This window comes from Salvelinus namaycush, chromosome 36, assembly GCF_016432855.1.
Source record: "Salvelinus namaycush isolate Seneca chromosome 36, SaNama_1.0, whole genome shotgun sequence".
Taxonomy (NCBI): Eukaryota; Metazoa; Chordata; class Actinopteri; order Salmoniformes; family Salmonidae; genus Salvelinus; species Salvelinus namaycush.
In genome coordinates, this window is record NC_052342.1 from 10,053,426 (window position 1) to 10,067,603 (window position 14,178).

Consider the following 14,178-nt stretch of genomic DNA (forward strand, 5'->3'; position numbering starts at 1 on the left):
TGAAAATATGGAGAATGGTATTCACTAATGTGTTTTATTGGACTTGCCCCAAACATAACACTTTGTATTCAGGACAAAAAGTAAATTGATTTGCAACATTTGTTACAGTGTTATTTTAGTGCCTTGATACAAACAGGATGCATGTTTTGGAATATTTGTCTTCTTCCCTTTCACTCTGTCATTTAGGTTAGTATTGTGGAGTAACTACAACGTTGTTGATCCATCCTCAGTTTTCTCCTATCACAGCCATTAAACTCTGTAACTGTTTTAAAGTCACCATTGGCCCAATCCCTGAGCGGATTCCTTTCTCTCCGGCAACTGAGTTAGGAAGGACGCATGTATCTTTGTCGTGGCTGGGTGTATTGATACACCATCCAAAGTGTAATTAATAACTTCACCATGCTCAAAAGGATATTCAATGTCTGCTGTCTTTTTTTTATACCCATCTACCAATAGGTGCCCTTCTTTGCAAGGCATTGGGATACCTCCCTGGTCATTGTGGTTGAATCTGTGTTTGAAATTCAGTGCTCGACTCAGGGACCTCACAGATAATTGTATGTGTGGGGTAGAGAGATGAGGAAGTCATTCAAAAATCATGTTAAACATTACTTTACACAGAGCGAGTCCATGGAAAAGCTGAACTTATTTAGTCTTGCCATAACAAAGGGGTTGAATACTTATTGACAAGACATTTCAGCTTTTCATTTGTAAATAATTTCAAAAATTCAAAAAACATAAATCCGCTTTGACATTATGGGGTATTGTGTGTATGCCAGTAACACAAAATCGAAATTTAATCAATCAATTTCTAATTCAGGCTGTAACACAATAAAATGTGGAAAAATTCAAGGGGTGTGAATAATTTCTGAAGGCACTATATTGTTAGGTTCTAATTATTAGAGTAAGAACTCAACGGACACTATGAAAGCTCACACCAAGTTTATTCATCCCAAAGGGTCAAACAGCTGTGCAGACGACAACATATTCACACAAGCACCGATATGTAACCCTTTCTCCTATGCCGAGTCTCCTCCTACACATCTGAACAGCCAATGCATCTCTGTTGCTAGACAGAAGCATGAACAAAATCACAAATTCCCAGTCAAAAACATAAGTCAGAACACAGCCTCTCTATTCTCTCATGTGATTCCAGGTCCTCTGACTGGGAAAATGTCTTTCCGCAATGAGAGCAGTGGTATGTCTTCTCCTCCTGTGTATGTATTCTTTCATGCTTATTCAGATGCCTTAACCGGTTAAATACCTTTCCACACATGGAGCAGTGGTAGGTCTTATCACCTCCCGTGTGTGTCCTGTCATGCTTATTGAGGGCCCCTAACTGGGTAAAACTCTGACCACACAAGGAGCATTGGTAGGGCTTTTCTCGTGTGTGTGTCTTCTCGTGCTTTTTCAGACTACCTAACCACCTAAAACTCTTTTCACACTGGGAGCAGTGGTAGGGCTTTTCTCCTGTGTGTATTCTCTCATGCGTTTTCAAGCTCCCTAACTGGGTAAAACTCTTTCCACACTGGGAGCAGTGGTGTCGTCCTGCTGGTTTGGACGTCTTTGGGTCTGGTTCACCTGAAGGACTCTTCTCGCTGTCAGAGGGAGAGTCTAGTCTCTCTCCTGCCAAAGACAGAGTATTTAGTTAAACAGAGACCTGAATGAAACCCGCACATGATAAAAGTATCTTCCTATGAGTTTTCTTCTGGACTAGATCCCTCAATAACCCGAGGCTAGTCTTCACAACATTTCATAATTAAAAATAAACTTGGGGAGATTTTAAAAACAAATGATGAAGTGCTCCAAATCGAATCTTGCTCCAATGGATTGTTATAATATTTCAGTCAATGTTATAGGTTGTATTTGATCGATTGTTAACAACGTTTTTTTGGTGGCCCACTATCTCTAAAGTAATAATAGAAATTACAATATTTTCAAAATGATCGTTTTTGTGTTCAGCCAAGCCTTTCCTTCGAAATGGCTATCCATGTTTTGACCTAAGACTTACAAACTCACAGACTTCTGATAATATGTTCAGTCTCCCCCAAAAAACTTGTCCATTTCATGTAACATCCATAACGCTAAATCTGGAATCCATGTAACATCCATAAGGGGGAATCCATCTTTGAATTAGATTGGAAGGGGTGGGGGTAGCATCAAAAAGTGGATTTAATACTTTCTTGGGCACTACTTGGCGATGCAAACGATGATAAACTGTCTAACGATTATGGATATCTCACAAGCTGTCGCTATGGAATGACCTAAGACGGGACGCTACTGTTAAAATTACAGTACTTACTGTATACATGATGGCGAGCTTTGAAGGGCTACCCCTAAGGGTGAGATATTTAAGTTGTAATTTCGCACAAAACAATCCATTGTTAACATTTGTTGGTTGCAGACTTTAATGGTATACACATTTTACAGTGTAGCTTTCTTCTGACATTAAAAAACGGCATAATCAAAAATGCCCCTTTAAAACCATGCATTGGTTCAACAACAGTGTGACCTAGCCTCTTTTAGAATCCAAGAGTGGAAGACTTGTATGCTCCTGTCATTAATACTCAGCATTCCCGAACCATCCCATTACATGTCAGAATGTTGAAAAAAATTCATTTTTTAAATTAATGTACCTGTTTTCCACAGATTTTTTCCTTATGTCTGATGTAATCTTAGACAAAATATAGACAGGGAAGTGTTAACCCGAGTTTCAGTACGCTGGTGTGTTTTTAGGTTGTGTTTCCGTTTATATATATATATATATATATATATATACACACTGGTGCAATTCGCGCACAACAAACACTTGCAAAATATGTAAACAATGGCGGAGTTTAACCACAGACACAGAGCTAACTTTGTCCCACGCAATCAGCTGGCAAGTTTCACAAGCATTTCCAGCTGATTGTGAGGGAACTTGCTTTTGTCAACAACATTCAAGGTTCAATTCAGCTATTGTTTACATATTGTGCATCACATGCAATGCATCAACCGATTGAAAATACACCTGACAGAACCTACCGACACCGCAAAAAGTCAGGTAAATAATACTTTCCTGTGGATACCTCCACTTCCCACCGTCAAATGCACCAACAGCACAGACAACGGTAAAGTGTTAACACAGATAGAACAATTAGACATATTTGGTGTTATTGTCATTATATTCAACATTCTGGCTTGTAGATACTTTTTTTTAGGTAGACTTCTTTCAAACTGAATATACATGGGAACAGTCTGACGTTAAGACAATTTGTGCCCCTCTTGTTAATTAAGATAATAACGTTACTCACCGTTATTAATCTGATCTCCAGTCTCTTCTTCTTTCAATGTTACAGTTATCTCCTCCTTCACTCCAAAAACGGCACCCTCCACTTTTTCTTCCCCCTCTTCTTTCACAGTGACGACGTCCTCCTCTTTCACTCTGAACTCTTCCTTCACTGGAGCTCCTTCACCTTTCATTGCAACAGCCTCACCCTCTACCTCTTTTTTTACTGTGACAGCCTCCTCTTCCTCCTCCTCTTTTACGACAATGTTCAGCCAAAGACCCTCTTTCTCCGTCCAGCAGACTGCCTCTTCTTTAGCAGGGCAGTAGCTTAATGAGCTCATGGTCGGATGTTAGCTAGCTAGTTAGCACATTATTAAAATCGACTAGCCTAGTGCTAGGCTGTTTTAGCTATCCAGCTAGCTAACTACTATTAACGTAAATATGAAATGTAAATGGTAAACTAGCTTGACGACCGAACTGTGTTCAAAACACAGTGGCTAATATACACCGAAGTCTAAAGAGCCTGAATCTTTCGGCTATGTTAACTAGCAAGCTACGGTGGTGGCTCACTAACTGTTGTTGAAGAACCTCTTCTTCTTCGATGAGGTTTAACGGCTGTTGGTTTCCAATATATGTTGCATTACCGCCACCTACAGGAGTACAACCCTTATACATTGCTTGTACCATCTAACACTACACTCACAAAAAATAATAACAACACCCTACTCCACTATTTCAATATATTTAGTCCTACCTCATGCCAACAACCTGAAATGAAAGGATGGGACACCACCACTTAACACACCCTGTAACTCTTCTGATGTCAAGTCTCGCACACCCAAATACCTCAATGCAGCTTCCACCACAACCTCAATTTTCCGTGACTGCAGTACAGTTGATAACCATTGCTATAAATGCAAGAAATCCAATCTTACTGAAGCATATATCACTTGTTGGTTTATCCCTCTGTACTGGTACAGATCAACTACTCACACCACTCCTCTCAGGATCCCTCCCCCTTGACCCATCTTCCTCTACTTTCTTCACTGCCTCAGGACATGACAATTTCTGCACTATTCTAACCCTGGAAACCTCACCCTGCCTCTCTCGCATAGGACATTTCTCTGTTCAAATATTTTTTATTGAACACACACAAGAATGGTGTATAGGTATAAAAGACAGGTATACAATTCTTATCTAAACATAGAAGAGCAGACAGAAACAAAAAGACCCAGAGTTCTGGGTACAAAACAAATATTACAAAACAAGACATACAGAACTAGGAGAGGTAGAAAGAAAGAGGGTAGATGTCCCCCCCTTTATCCCTCCCCCACTTCTTCCCCCCCTTTATCCCTTCCCCTTATTCCCCTCCCGACTGCTCGGGTGGCGGTGCCAGCACATGCTGCCCAAAGGTGGATTAAAATATTACAATTGAGAGTGCGTTAAAAAGTACAAATTCACAGCGCCGAATGGTCCAAGTAAGAGAGGAAAGGCTGCCAGATTTGATCAAATGTTGATAATTTATTGTTCAGAATATATCTAATTCTTTCTAAGTGTACAGTGTTTGCCAATTCGCTGAGCCATAATTTGGTAGTGGGCGCTTCCCTCTTTTTCCAAAACAACAAGATTAGTTTTTTTGCCGAAATGAGACTGTAAGAGATGAGTTGTTTTTGGGGGTTGGTTAATCCGTTTAGGGAATCAGACACTCCCAGGATTATCAGAAGCGGGTCTGGGTCAATTGAAGTCTCCAGAACTTCAGAGAGGATCCTAAAAATTCCACATAGGACATTTCTGATCCCTAGCCCCATGGGCACCCCGCGAATAAACACATACCACTACTTTCCCCAATGCTACACATTCCTTTGTCTCATACCATTCTGCACACTTCTCACACCTAGGAACCTCCCTCCTACACACTGCTGCCACATGCCCATAAGCTTGACAAAGTAATGAAGTAATGCATTCGGCACAAAAGCTCGTACAGGATAACTTATATATCCTAACATCACTTTGTCGGGAAAAGACACATCAAAACTCAAAAGAACAATGACTCTTCTGTTTCACCATTCACTTTCCTGCCATTTTTAACCAACTCAAGCTCACCGTCTTCCTCTGCCTCTTCCTTTTTCCCTCCATTCCTCCTCCGTATTCCAAGTATACATCTCCTTTTGATAATACTGCACTTCTCCAGACACATCTTGTTCTTCCTTTCTCAGGGGACCCCATTTAACCGGCTGTCACAATCTCTGTACAATCAGAACGAACCCCTCGGGATGTAGCGCTCAACAGTGCATCCCACTTATAAAGCAGCTGCTTCGTCTTGATGTTCTTCTTTATCAGAAGCTACCGCCACGTTTTTCAATTTCAAACAAGCGCGCTCTTCCAACCACCATCCCCGAGCAAACATCTAACTCGATCCCCCCCCCCGCCATCAAGGGTGTCTTAAAGGGAGTTGGGATGTGCAAAAGAGAAATTATAATACATTGAGACAAACAAAGAGAAGCATGTGTTGATTGATTAAATCAAATCATCAAATCACATTTTATTAGTCACATGCGCCGAATACAACAGGTGTAGACCTTACCGTGAAATATTTACTTACAAGCCCCTAACCAACAATGCAGTTTAAAAAATATGAATAAGAATCAGAAATAAAAGTAACAAGTAGTTAAAGAGCAGCAGTAAAATAACAATAGCAAGACTATATACAGGGGGTACCGGTACAGAGTCAATGTGCGGGGGCACAGGTTAGTCGATGTAATTGAGGTAACATGTACATGTAGGTAGAGTAATTAAAGTGACTATGCATAGATAATAACAGAGTAGCAGCGGTGTAAAAGGGGTAGCAATGCAAATGGTTTGGGTAGCCAATTCATTAGATGTTCAGGAGTCTTATGGCTTGGGTAGAAGCTGTTTAGAAGCCTCTTGGACCTAGACTTGGCGCTCCGGTACTGCTTAACCGTGCAGTAGCAGAGAGAACAGTCTATGACTAGGGTGGCTGGGGTCTTTGACAATTTTTAGGGCCTTCCTCAGACACCGCCTGGTATAGAGGTCCTGGATGGCAGGAAGCTTGGGTTAGGGATGTACTGGGCTGTACTCTCTACCCTCTGTAGTGCCTTGTGGTCGGAGGCCGAGCAGTTGCCTTATCAGGCAGTGATGCAACCAGTCAGGATGCTCTCGATGGTGCAGCTGTAGGACCTTTTGAGGATCTGAGTATGCATGACAAATCTGTGCAGTTTCCTGAGGGGGAATAGGTTTTGTCGTGCGCTCTTCACGACTGTCTTGGTGTGATTGGACCATGTTAGTTTGTTGGTGATGTGGACACCAAGGAACTTGAAGCTCTCAACCTGCTCCACTACAGCCCCATCGAGGAGAATGGGGGTGTGCTCGGTCCTCCATTTCCTGTAATCCACAATCAACTCCTTTGTCTTGATCACGTTCAGGGAGAGGTTGTTATCCTGGTTACCTTATTTTTCATGGGCACAGGGACTTTGGTGGTCTGCTTGAAACATGTTGGTATTACAGACTCGGACAGGGAGAGGTTGAAAATGTCAGTGAAGACACTTGCCAGTTGGTCAGTGCATGCTCGCAGTACACGTCCTGGTAATCCGTCTGGTCCTGTGGCCTTGTGAATGTTGACCTGTTTAAAGTTCTTACTCACATCGGCTGCGGAGAGTGTGATCACACAGTCATCCGGAACAGCTGGTGCTCTCATGCATGTTTCAGTATTTTCCTCAAAGCAAGCATAGAAGTAGTGTAGCTCATCTGGTAGGCTTGTGTCACTGGGCAGCTCTCGGCTGTGCTTCCCTTTGTAGTCTGTAATGGTTTGCAAACCCTGCCACATCCGGCGAGTGTCGGAGCCGGTGTAGTACGATTCAATCTTAGTCCTGTATTGACGCTTTGCCTGTTTGATGGTTCGTCAGAGGGCATAGCAGGATTTCCTATAAGCTTCTGGGTTAGAGTCCCGCTCCTTGAAAGTGGCAGCTCTAGCCTTTAGCTCAGTGCAAATGTTGCCTGTAATCCATGGCTTCTGGTCGGGGTATGTATGTACAGTCACTGTAGGGACAACGTCATTGATGCACTTATTGATGAAGCCGATGACTGATGTGGTGTACTCCTCAATGCCATAGGAAGAATCCCGGAGCATCTGCTTAATTTTCCCCCACTGGTTGTATATTCAACATGATAGAAATTTGGTAAAACAGATTTAAGTCCCCGGCCACTAGGAGCACCGCCTCTGGATGAGCGTTTTCCTGTTTGCTTATGGCGGAATACAGCTCATTGAGTGCGTTCTTAGTGCCAGCATCGGTCTGTGGTGGTATGTAGACAGCTACGAAAAATACAGATGAAAACTCTCTAGGTAGATAGAGTATCTCATGATAAGCTGTAGACCGCACTACCTCAGGCGAGCAAAACCTCAAGACATCCTTAGATATCGTGCACCAGCCATTGGACACAGTTTATCATAGCGTTATTATTACAGACGACAGGTTCAGTACACATCACTGCATTCTGTATCAGGAAGTACACTAAAAGAAAAGGTTCCTGGAGTATCCTTTAGGGGTTCTTCAAATTGAAACTTTGGGGGAACCCCTTTTAATGGATCCTCAAATAACCTTTTGAAGAACCTTTTGGGGTACATTTTTTAACTCCCCTGTTATTATTATTATTAAAATGGATAATACTACCCATAACAATAACAACAATAATACAATATTTTAGTTCTCAGTGTTTTATGATTATAGTGGCAAAGCAGAATAAAAAATTCTAAATATGAGGTAAACTCCCAGCAGAGCCCCAAGTCTAATGGGTATATCCTCTGGCGTGTTGATGTTAATATGTTGATGTTCTCCATATCAACATATTCTCATTGCATTCAGTACATATTCTTACCTCTTTGTTGATTGATATCCATTGAATTGTGTCCATTTTCTGTTTTATAAAGATTTGCACAAATATGAAAAGATAGATGGTATCATCATAAAACAATATTAATGTAGATCATACAAGGGACAAACCATACCTTAAATTGAGGACATTTTTACCTGCTGTCGTTTTAAATTCAAATCCAAATGTTTCAGTTGGGCAGTTAGGGTCCTGCAAGGACCCCCACCAACTAAGGAGGTTCTTCGATGAACCCCACCTCCTATGGGGTTCTTGGAATAACCTTTTTGGGTCCATTTCCAGTGCCAAGCACCCTAAGGTTCTTCAAAGAACTGAGGATCTTAGAAGAACCCTTTTTGAACCCCTAATGTTTAGAGTGTATGATTAAATCAATCAGATACACATTTTTAAATGATTTGGAAAATAACATATACTTGATTTAACCCGCATTAAGTACCAATATCAGTACTTAATACTATATTGGTACTTAATGCTTCCGGCGCCGACAGAGATGGCCGCCTCGCTTCACGTTTAGGAAACTATGCAGTATTTCGTTTTTTTATGTATTATTTCTTACACTGTTACCCCAGGAAATCTTAAGTCTTATTACATACAGCCGGGAGAAACTATTGGATATAAGAGCAACGTCAACTTACCAACATTATGACCAGGAATACGACTTTCCCGAAGCAGATCCTCTGTTAGGTCCACCACCCAGGACTATGGATCGGATCCCAGCAGGCGACCAAAAACAACGGCAGACGGAGCGGTCTTCAGGTCAGGCTCCGTAGACGGGCACATCGCCAACCTCTCCCGAGTATACTACTCGCCAATGTCCAGTCTCTTGACAACAAGGTAGACGAAATCCGAGCAAGGGTTGTCTTCCAGAGAGACATCAGAGATTGTAACATTCTCTGTTTCATGGAAACATGGCTCACTCGGGATACAGCCACATGGTTTCTTCACGCATCGCGCCGACAGAAACAAACATCTCTCTGGTAAGAAGAAGGGCGGGGGTGTATGCCTTATGATTAAGGAGTCGTGGTGTGATCATAACAACATACAGGAACTCAAGTCCTTTTGTTCACCTGACCTAGAATTCCTTACAATCAAAGGCCGACCGCATTATCTACCAAGAGAATTCTCTTCGATTATAATCACAGTCGTGTATATCCCCCCCAAGCAGACACCTTGACGGCCCTGAAAGAACTTCATTGGACTCTATATAAACTGGAAACCACATATCCTGAGGATGCATTTATTGTAGCTGGGGATTTTAACAAGGCTAATCTGAAAACAAGGCTCCCTAAATTTTATCAGCATATCGAATGTGCGACCCAGGCTGGCAAAATTCTGAATCATTGTTACTCTAACTTCCGCGATGCATACAAAGCCCTCCCTCGCCCTCCTTTCGGCAAATCTGACCACGACTCCATTTTGTTTCTCCCAGCCTATAGACAGAAACTAAAACAGGAAACGCCCGTGCTCAGGTCTGTTCAACGCGGGTCCAAGAAACCCGATTCTAAGCTTCAAGATTTCTTCGATCACGTGGACTGGGATATGTTCCGGATAGCGTCGAACAACAACATTGATGTATACGCTGATTCGGTGAGTGAGTTTATTAGCAAGTGCATCGGTGATGTTGTACCCACGGCGACTATTAAAACCTTCCCCAACCAGAAATCGTGGATTGATGGCAGCATTCGCGCAAAACTGAAATCGCAAACCACTGCTTTTAATCAGGGCAAGGCGACCGGAAACATGACCAAATACAAACAGTGTAGCTATTCCCTCTGCAAGGCAATCAAACAAGCTAAGCGTCAGTATAGAGACAAAGTAGAGTCGCAATTCAACGGCTCAGACACGAGAGGTATGTGGCAGGGTCTACAGTCAATCACGGACTACAAAAAGAAGACCAGCCTCGTCGCAGACCCCGATGTCTTGCTCCCAGACAAACTAAACAACTTCTTTGCTCGCTTAGAGGACAATACAGTGCCAACAACACGGTCCGCTATCAAAACCTGCGGGCTCTTCTTCACTGCAGCCAACGTGAGTAAAACATTTAAACGTGTTAACCCTCGGCAGGCTGCCGGCCCAGACGGCATCCCTAGCCGCGTCCTCAGAGCATGCGCAGACCAGCTGGTGGGTGTGTTTACGGACATATTCAATCAATCCTTATCCCAGTCTGCTGTTCCCACATGCTTCAAGAGGACCACCATTGTTCCTGTTCCCAAGAAAGCTAAGGTAACTGAGCTAAATAACTATCGTCCCGTAGCACTCACTTCTGTCATCATGAAGTGCTTTGAGAGACTGGTCAAGGACCATATCACCTCCACCCTACCTGACACCCTAGACCCACTCCAATTTGCTTACCGCCCCAATAGGTCCACAGATGACGCAATCACACTGCCCTAACCCATCTGCACACGAGGAATACCTATGTAAGAATGCTGTTCATCGACTACAGCTCAACATTTAACACCATAGTACCCTCCAAACTCGTCATTAAGCTCGAGACCCCGCCCTGTGCAACTGGGTCCTGGACTTCCTGACGGACCGCCCCCAGGTGGTGAGGGTAGGAAACAACATCTCCACCCCGCTGATCCTCAACACTTGGGCCCCACAAGGGTGCATTCTCAGCTCTCTCCTGTACTCCCTGTTCACCTATGACTGCGTGGCCATGCACGCCTCCAACTCAATCATCAAGTTTGCATACGACACTACAGTGGTAGGCTTGGTTACCAACAACGATGAGACGGCCTACTGGGAGGAGGTGAGGGCCCTCGGAGTGTGGTGTCAGGAAAATAACCTCACACTCATTGTCAACAAAACAAAGGAGATGATCGTGGACTTCAGGAAACAGCAGAGGGGGCAGCCCCCTATCCACATCGACGGGACAGTAGTGGAGAAGGTGGAAAGTTTTAAGTTCCTCGGCGTACACATCACGGACAAACTGAAATGGTCCACCCACACAGACAGCGTGGTGAAGAAGGCGCAGCCGGGATGTATCACCACCTGGTACGGCAACTGCTCCGCCCACAACCGTAAGGATCTCCAGAGGGTAGTGAGGTCTGCATAACGCATCACCGGGGGCAAACTACCTGCCCTCCAGGACACCTACACCACCCGATGTCACAGGAAGGCCAAAAAGATCATCAAGGACAACAACCACCCGAGCCACTGCCTGTTCACCCCGTTATCATCCAGAAGGCGAGGTCAGTACAGGTGCATCAAAGCTGGGACCGAGAGACTGGAAAAACAGCTTCTATCTCAAGGCCATCAGACTGTTAAACAGTCATCACTAACATTGAGTGGCTGCTGCCAACATACTGACTCAAAACTCTAACCACTTTAATAAAAAATAAATTGGATGTAATAAATGTATCACTAGCCACTTTAAACAATGCCACTTTATATAATGTTTACATACCCTACATTACTCATCTCATATGTATATACTGTACTCTATACCATCTACTGCATCTTGCCTATGCCGTTCGCCCATCCATATATTTTTATGTACATATTCTTATTCATTCCTTTACACTTGTGTGTATAAGGTAGTTGTTGTGAAATTGTTAGATTACTTGTTAGATATTACTGCATGGTCAGAACAAGAAGCACAAGCATTTCGCTACACTCGCATTAACATCTGCTAACCATGTGTATGTGACAAATCAAATTTGATTTGAAACACAGCATGTATGTTTCAGAGTAAGTTCTGCAACTAACCAAAGGGCACAGCTGATTATATACACTCCCTGGTGGTATGATCACCTACGTCAATATATGTGTGCAGCAATAAGCTGAAGTTACCTTATAAGCTACCTTATAACCTAGTACAGTAGCTTCTCTGAATTCATTAGCATTATCCACTGTCACACAAGATCAAAATGTCAAAACCAGACATTGGTTACTTATTTTTATCTAGTTTCGGTCCGACTCAGACCTAGCCTGTAAGCACCCTCTTGCAACAGCTAGGGCTTAACCCCAAATACTAATATAGACAGCTTGTGCAAAGTATTGTGGCAGAGTTCAGACACATAGCAACAGTATCTATTATAAGGCCTGCAGCAAAACATATGAATATTAAGGTCCCCTTAATCAATAATGGGAACGGTCTTGGGGACCCTAACCCCTACACTACTGACTTTGAAAAACACCAAAAGAAAGATGCCCAGGGTCCCTGGTCATCTGCGTGAATGTGCCTTAGGCATGCTGCAAGGAGACATGAGGACTGCAGATGTGGCCAGGGCAATAAATTGCAATGTCCGTACTGTGAGACGCCTAAGACAGCGCTACAGGGAGACAGGACGGACAGCTGATCGTCCTAGCAGTGGCAAACCACGTGTAACAACACCTGCACAGGATCGGTACATCCGAACATCACACTTGCGGGACAGGTACAGGTAACTGCCCGAGTTACACCAGGAATGCACAATCCCTCCATCAGTGCTCAGACTGTCCGCAAAAGGCTGAGAGAGGCTGGACTAAGGGATTGTAGGCCTGTTGTAAGGCAGGTCCTCACCAGACATCACCGGCAACAACGTCGCCTATGGGCACAAACCCACCGTCGCTGGACCAGACAGGACTGGAAAAAAGTGCTCTTCACTGACGAGTCGCGGTTTTGTCTCACCAGGGGTGATGGTTGGATTCGCGTTCATCGTCTAAGGAATGAGCGTTACACCGAGGCCTGTACTCTGGAGCGGGATCGATTTGGAGGTAGAGGGTCCGTCATGGTCTTGGGCGGTGTGTCACAGCATCATTGAACTGAGCTTGTTGTCATTGCAGGCAATCTTAACGCTGTGCGTTACAGGGAAGACATCCTCCTCCCTCATGTGGTACACTTCCTGCAGGCTCATCCTGACATGACCCTCCAGCATGACAATGCCACCAGCCATACTGCTCGTTCTGTGCATGATTTCCTGCAAGACAGGAATGTCAATGTTCTGCCATGGCCAGTGAAGAGCCCGGATCTCAATCCCATGGAGCATGTCTGGGACCTGTTGGAGTGGCTAGGGCCATTCCCCCCAGAAATGTCCGGGAACTTGCAGGTGCCTTGGTGGAAGAGGGGGGTAACATCCCACAGCAAGAACTGTCAAATCTGGTGCAGTCCATGAGGAGGAGATGCACTGCAGTACTTAACACAGCTGGTGGCCTGTTGGGGTTCGTTCCTTGTTCCTTGTCAATCATTGGCTCATTGGTGAAATTAGCATTCAGACAATATCTTTAAGTAAATCAATCATTCATTTATTCATGCAATTGCAGACAGAGGTTGACAACAGGAACATGGCACGCATGTTTCCGAGTAAGTTCTGCAAAATAGAAAAGGGTCCGAGTTGTGTTATTATGCCGACAGTCATATATCTTAGTGATGTCACTGCCTACGTCATTACCTTCTACTAATGAGACCAAACCCATGCCTACACAGCTATATAAACAAGAGTTTCGGTGTTATCTAAAAACTCAGCAGTAAATGTCCACTCCCCAAGTTGATTTATAGTGGAATGTCTGACTAGTCTCTAAGAACTCTGCAGTGGAGTGTAAGAGATATCTCACAGTCACACATTTCTGAGACCGTTTCTTTATAGGAGGCAGAGACTAGAAAAAAACTGTGGAACAATATTAAACCTTCATAATGAATATATATATTGTTAATCTGTAGTCTAGGACCCCTCCCCTTCTATTAATACGACATAAGCATAATCAATTATTATAATACATCAAACATTTGGTACAGCTCCTATCATGACCCAAAGGTGAACCCGACAGGCCATACTGACTGTTACGTTTGATTTTGACCCCCCCTTTGTTCAGGGACACATTATTCCATTTCTATTAGTCACGTCTGTGGAACTTGTTCAGTTTACGTCTCAGTTGTTGAATCTTATGTTCATACAAATATTTACACATGTTAAGTTTGCTGAAAATAAACGAAGTTGACAATGAGAGGACTTTTTTTTTTTTTGCTGAGATTAGCTATAGGACAGAAGTGTGTTTAAAACACAGGGACTAATATACACAGAAAG

General features: G+C 43.4%; 1 protein-coding gene across 1 annotated transcript; it reads right to left on the reverse strand.

Annotated features, from left to right (window-relative positions):
* Positions 1 to 924: 924 nt before the first annotated feature.
* On the reverse strand, positions 925 to 3,847 carry LOC120030556 (zinc finger protein 135-like). The gene is made up of 2 exons (XM_038975973.1): positions 3,291 to 3,847; positions 925 to 1,623 (listed from the first exon to the last, which is right to left on the reverse strand). Exons 1-2 carry the CDS (start codon positions 3,604 to 3,606, stop codon positions 1,103 to 1,105), a joined length of 837 nt encoding a protein of 278 aa, XP_038831901.1. The 5' UTR covers positions 3,607 to 3,847; the 3' UTR covers positions 925 to 1,102.
* Positions 3,848 to 14,178: the final 10,331 nt, after the last annotated feature.

Excerpts from the sequence above, each read along its gene's own strand:
- LOC120030556 (XM_038975973.1), bottom strand. The coding sequence starts at position 3,606 with ATGAGCTCATTAAGCTACTGCCCTGCTAAAGAAGAGGCAGTCTGCTGG. Across the intron at positions 1,624-3,290 it reads TGGAGATCAGATTAATAACG|GAGAGAGACTAGACTCTCCC; the intron begins GTGAGTAACGTT and ends TGTCTTTGGCAG.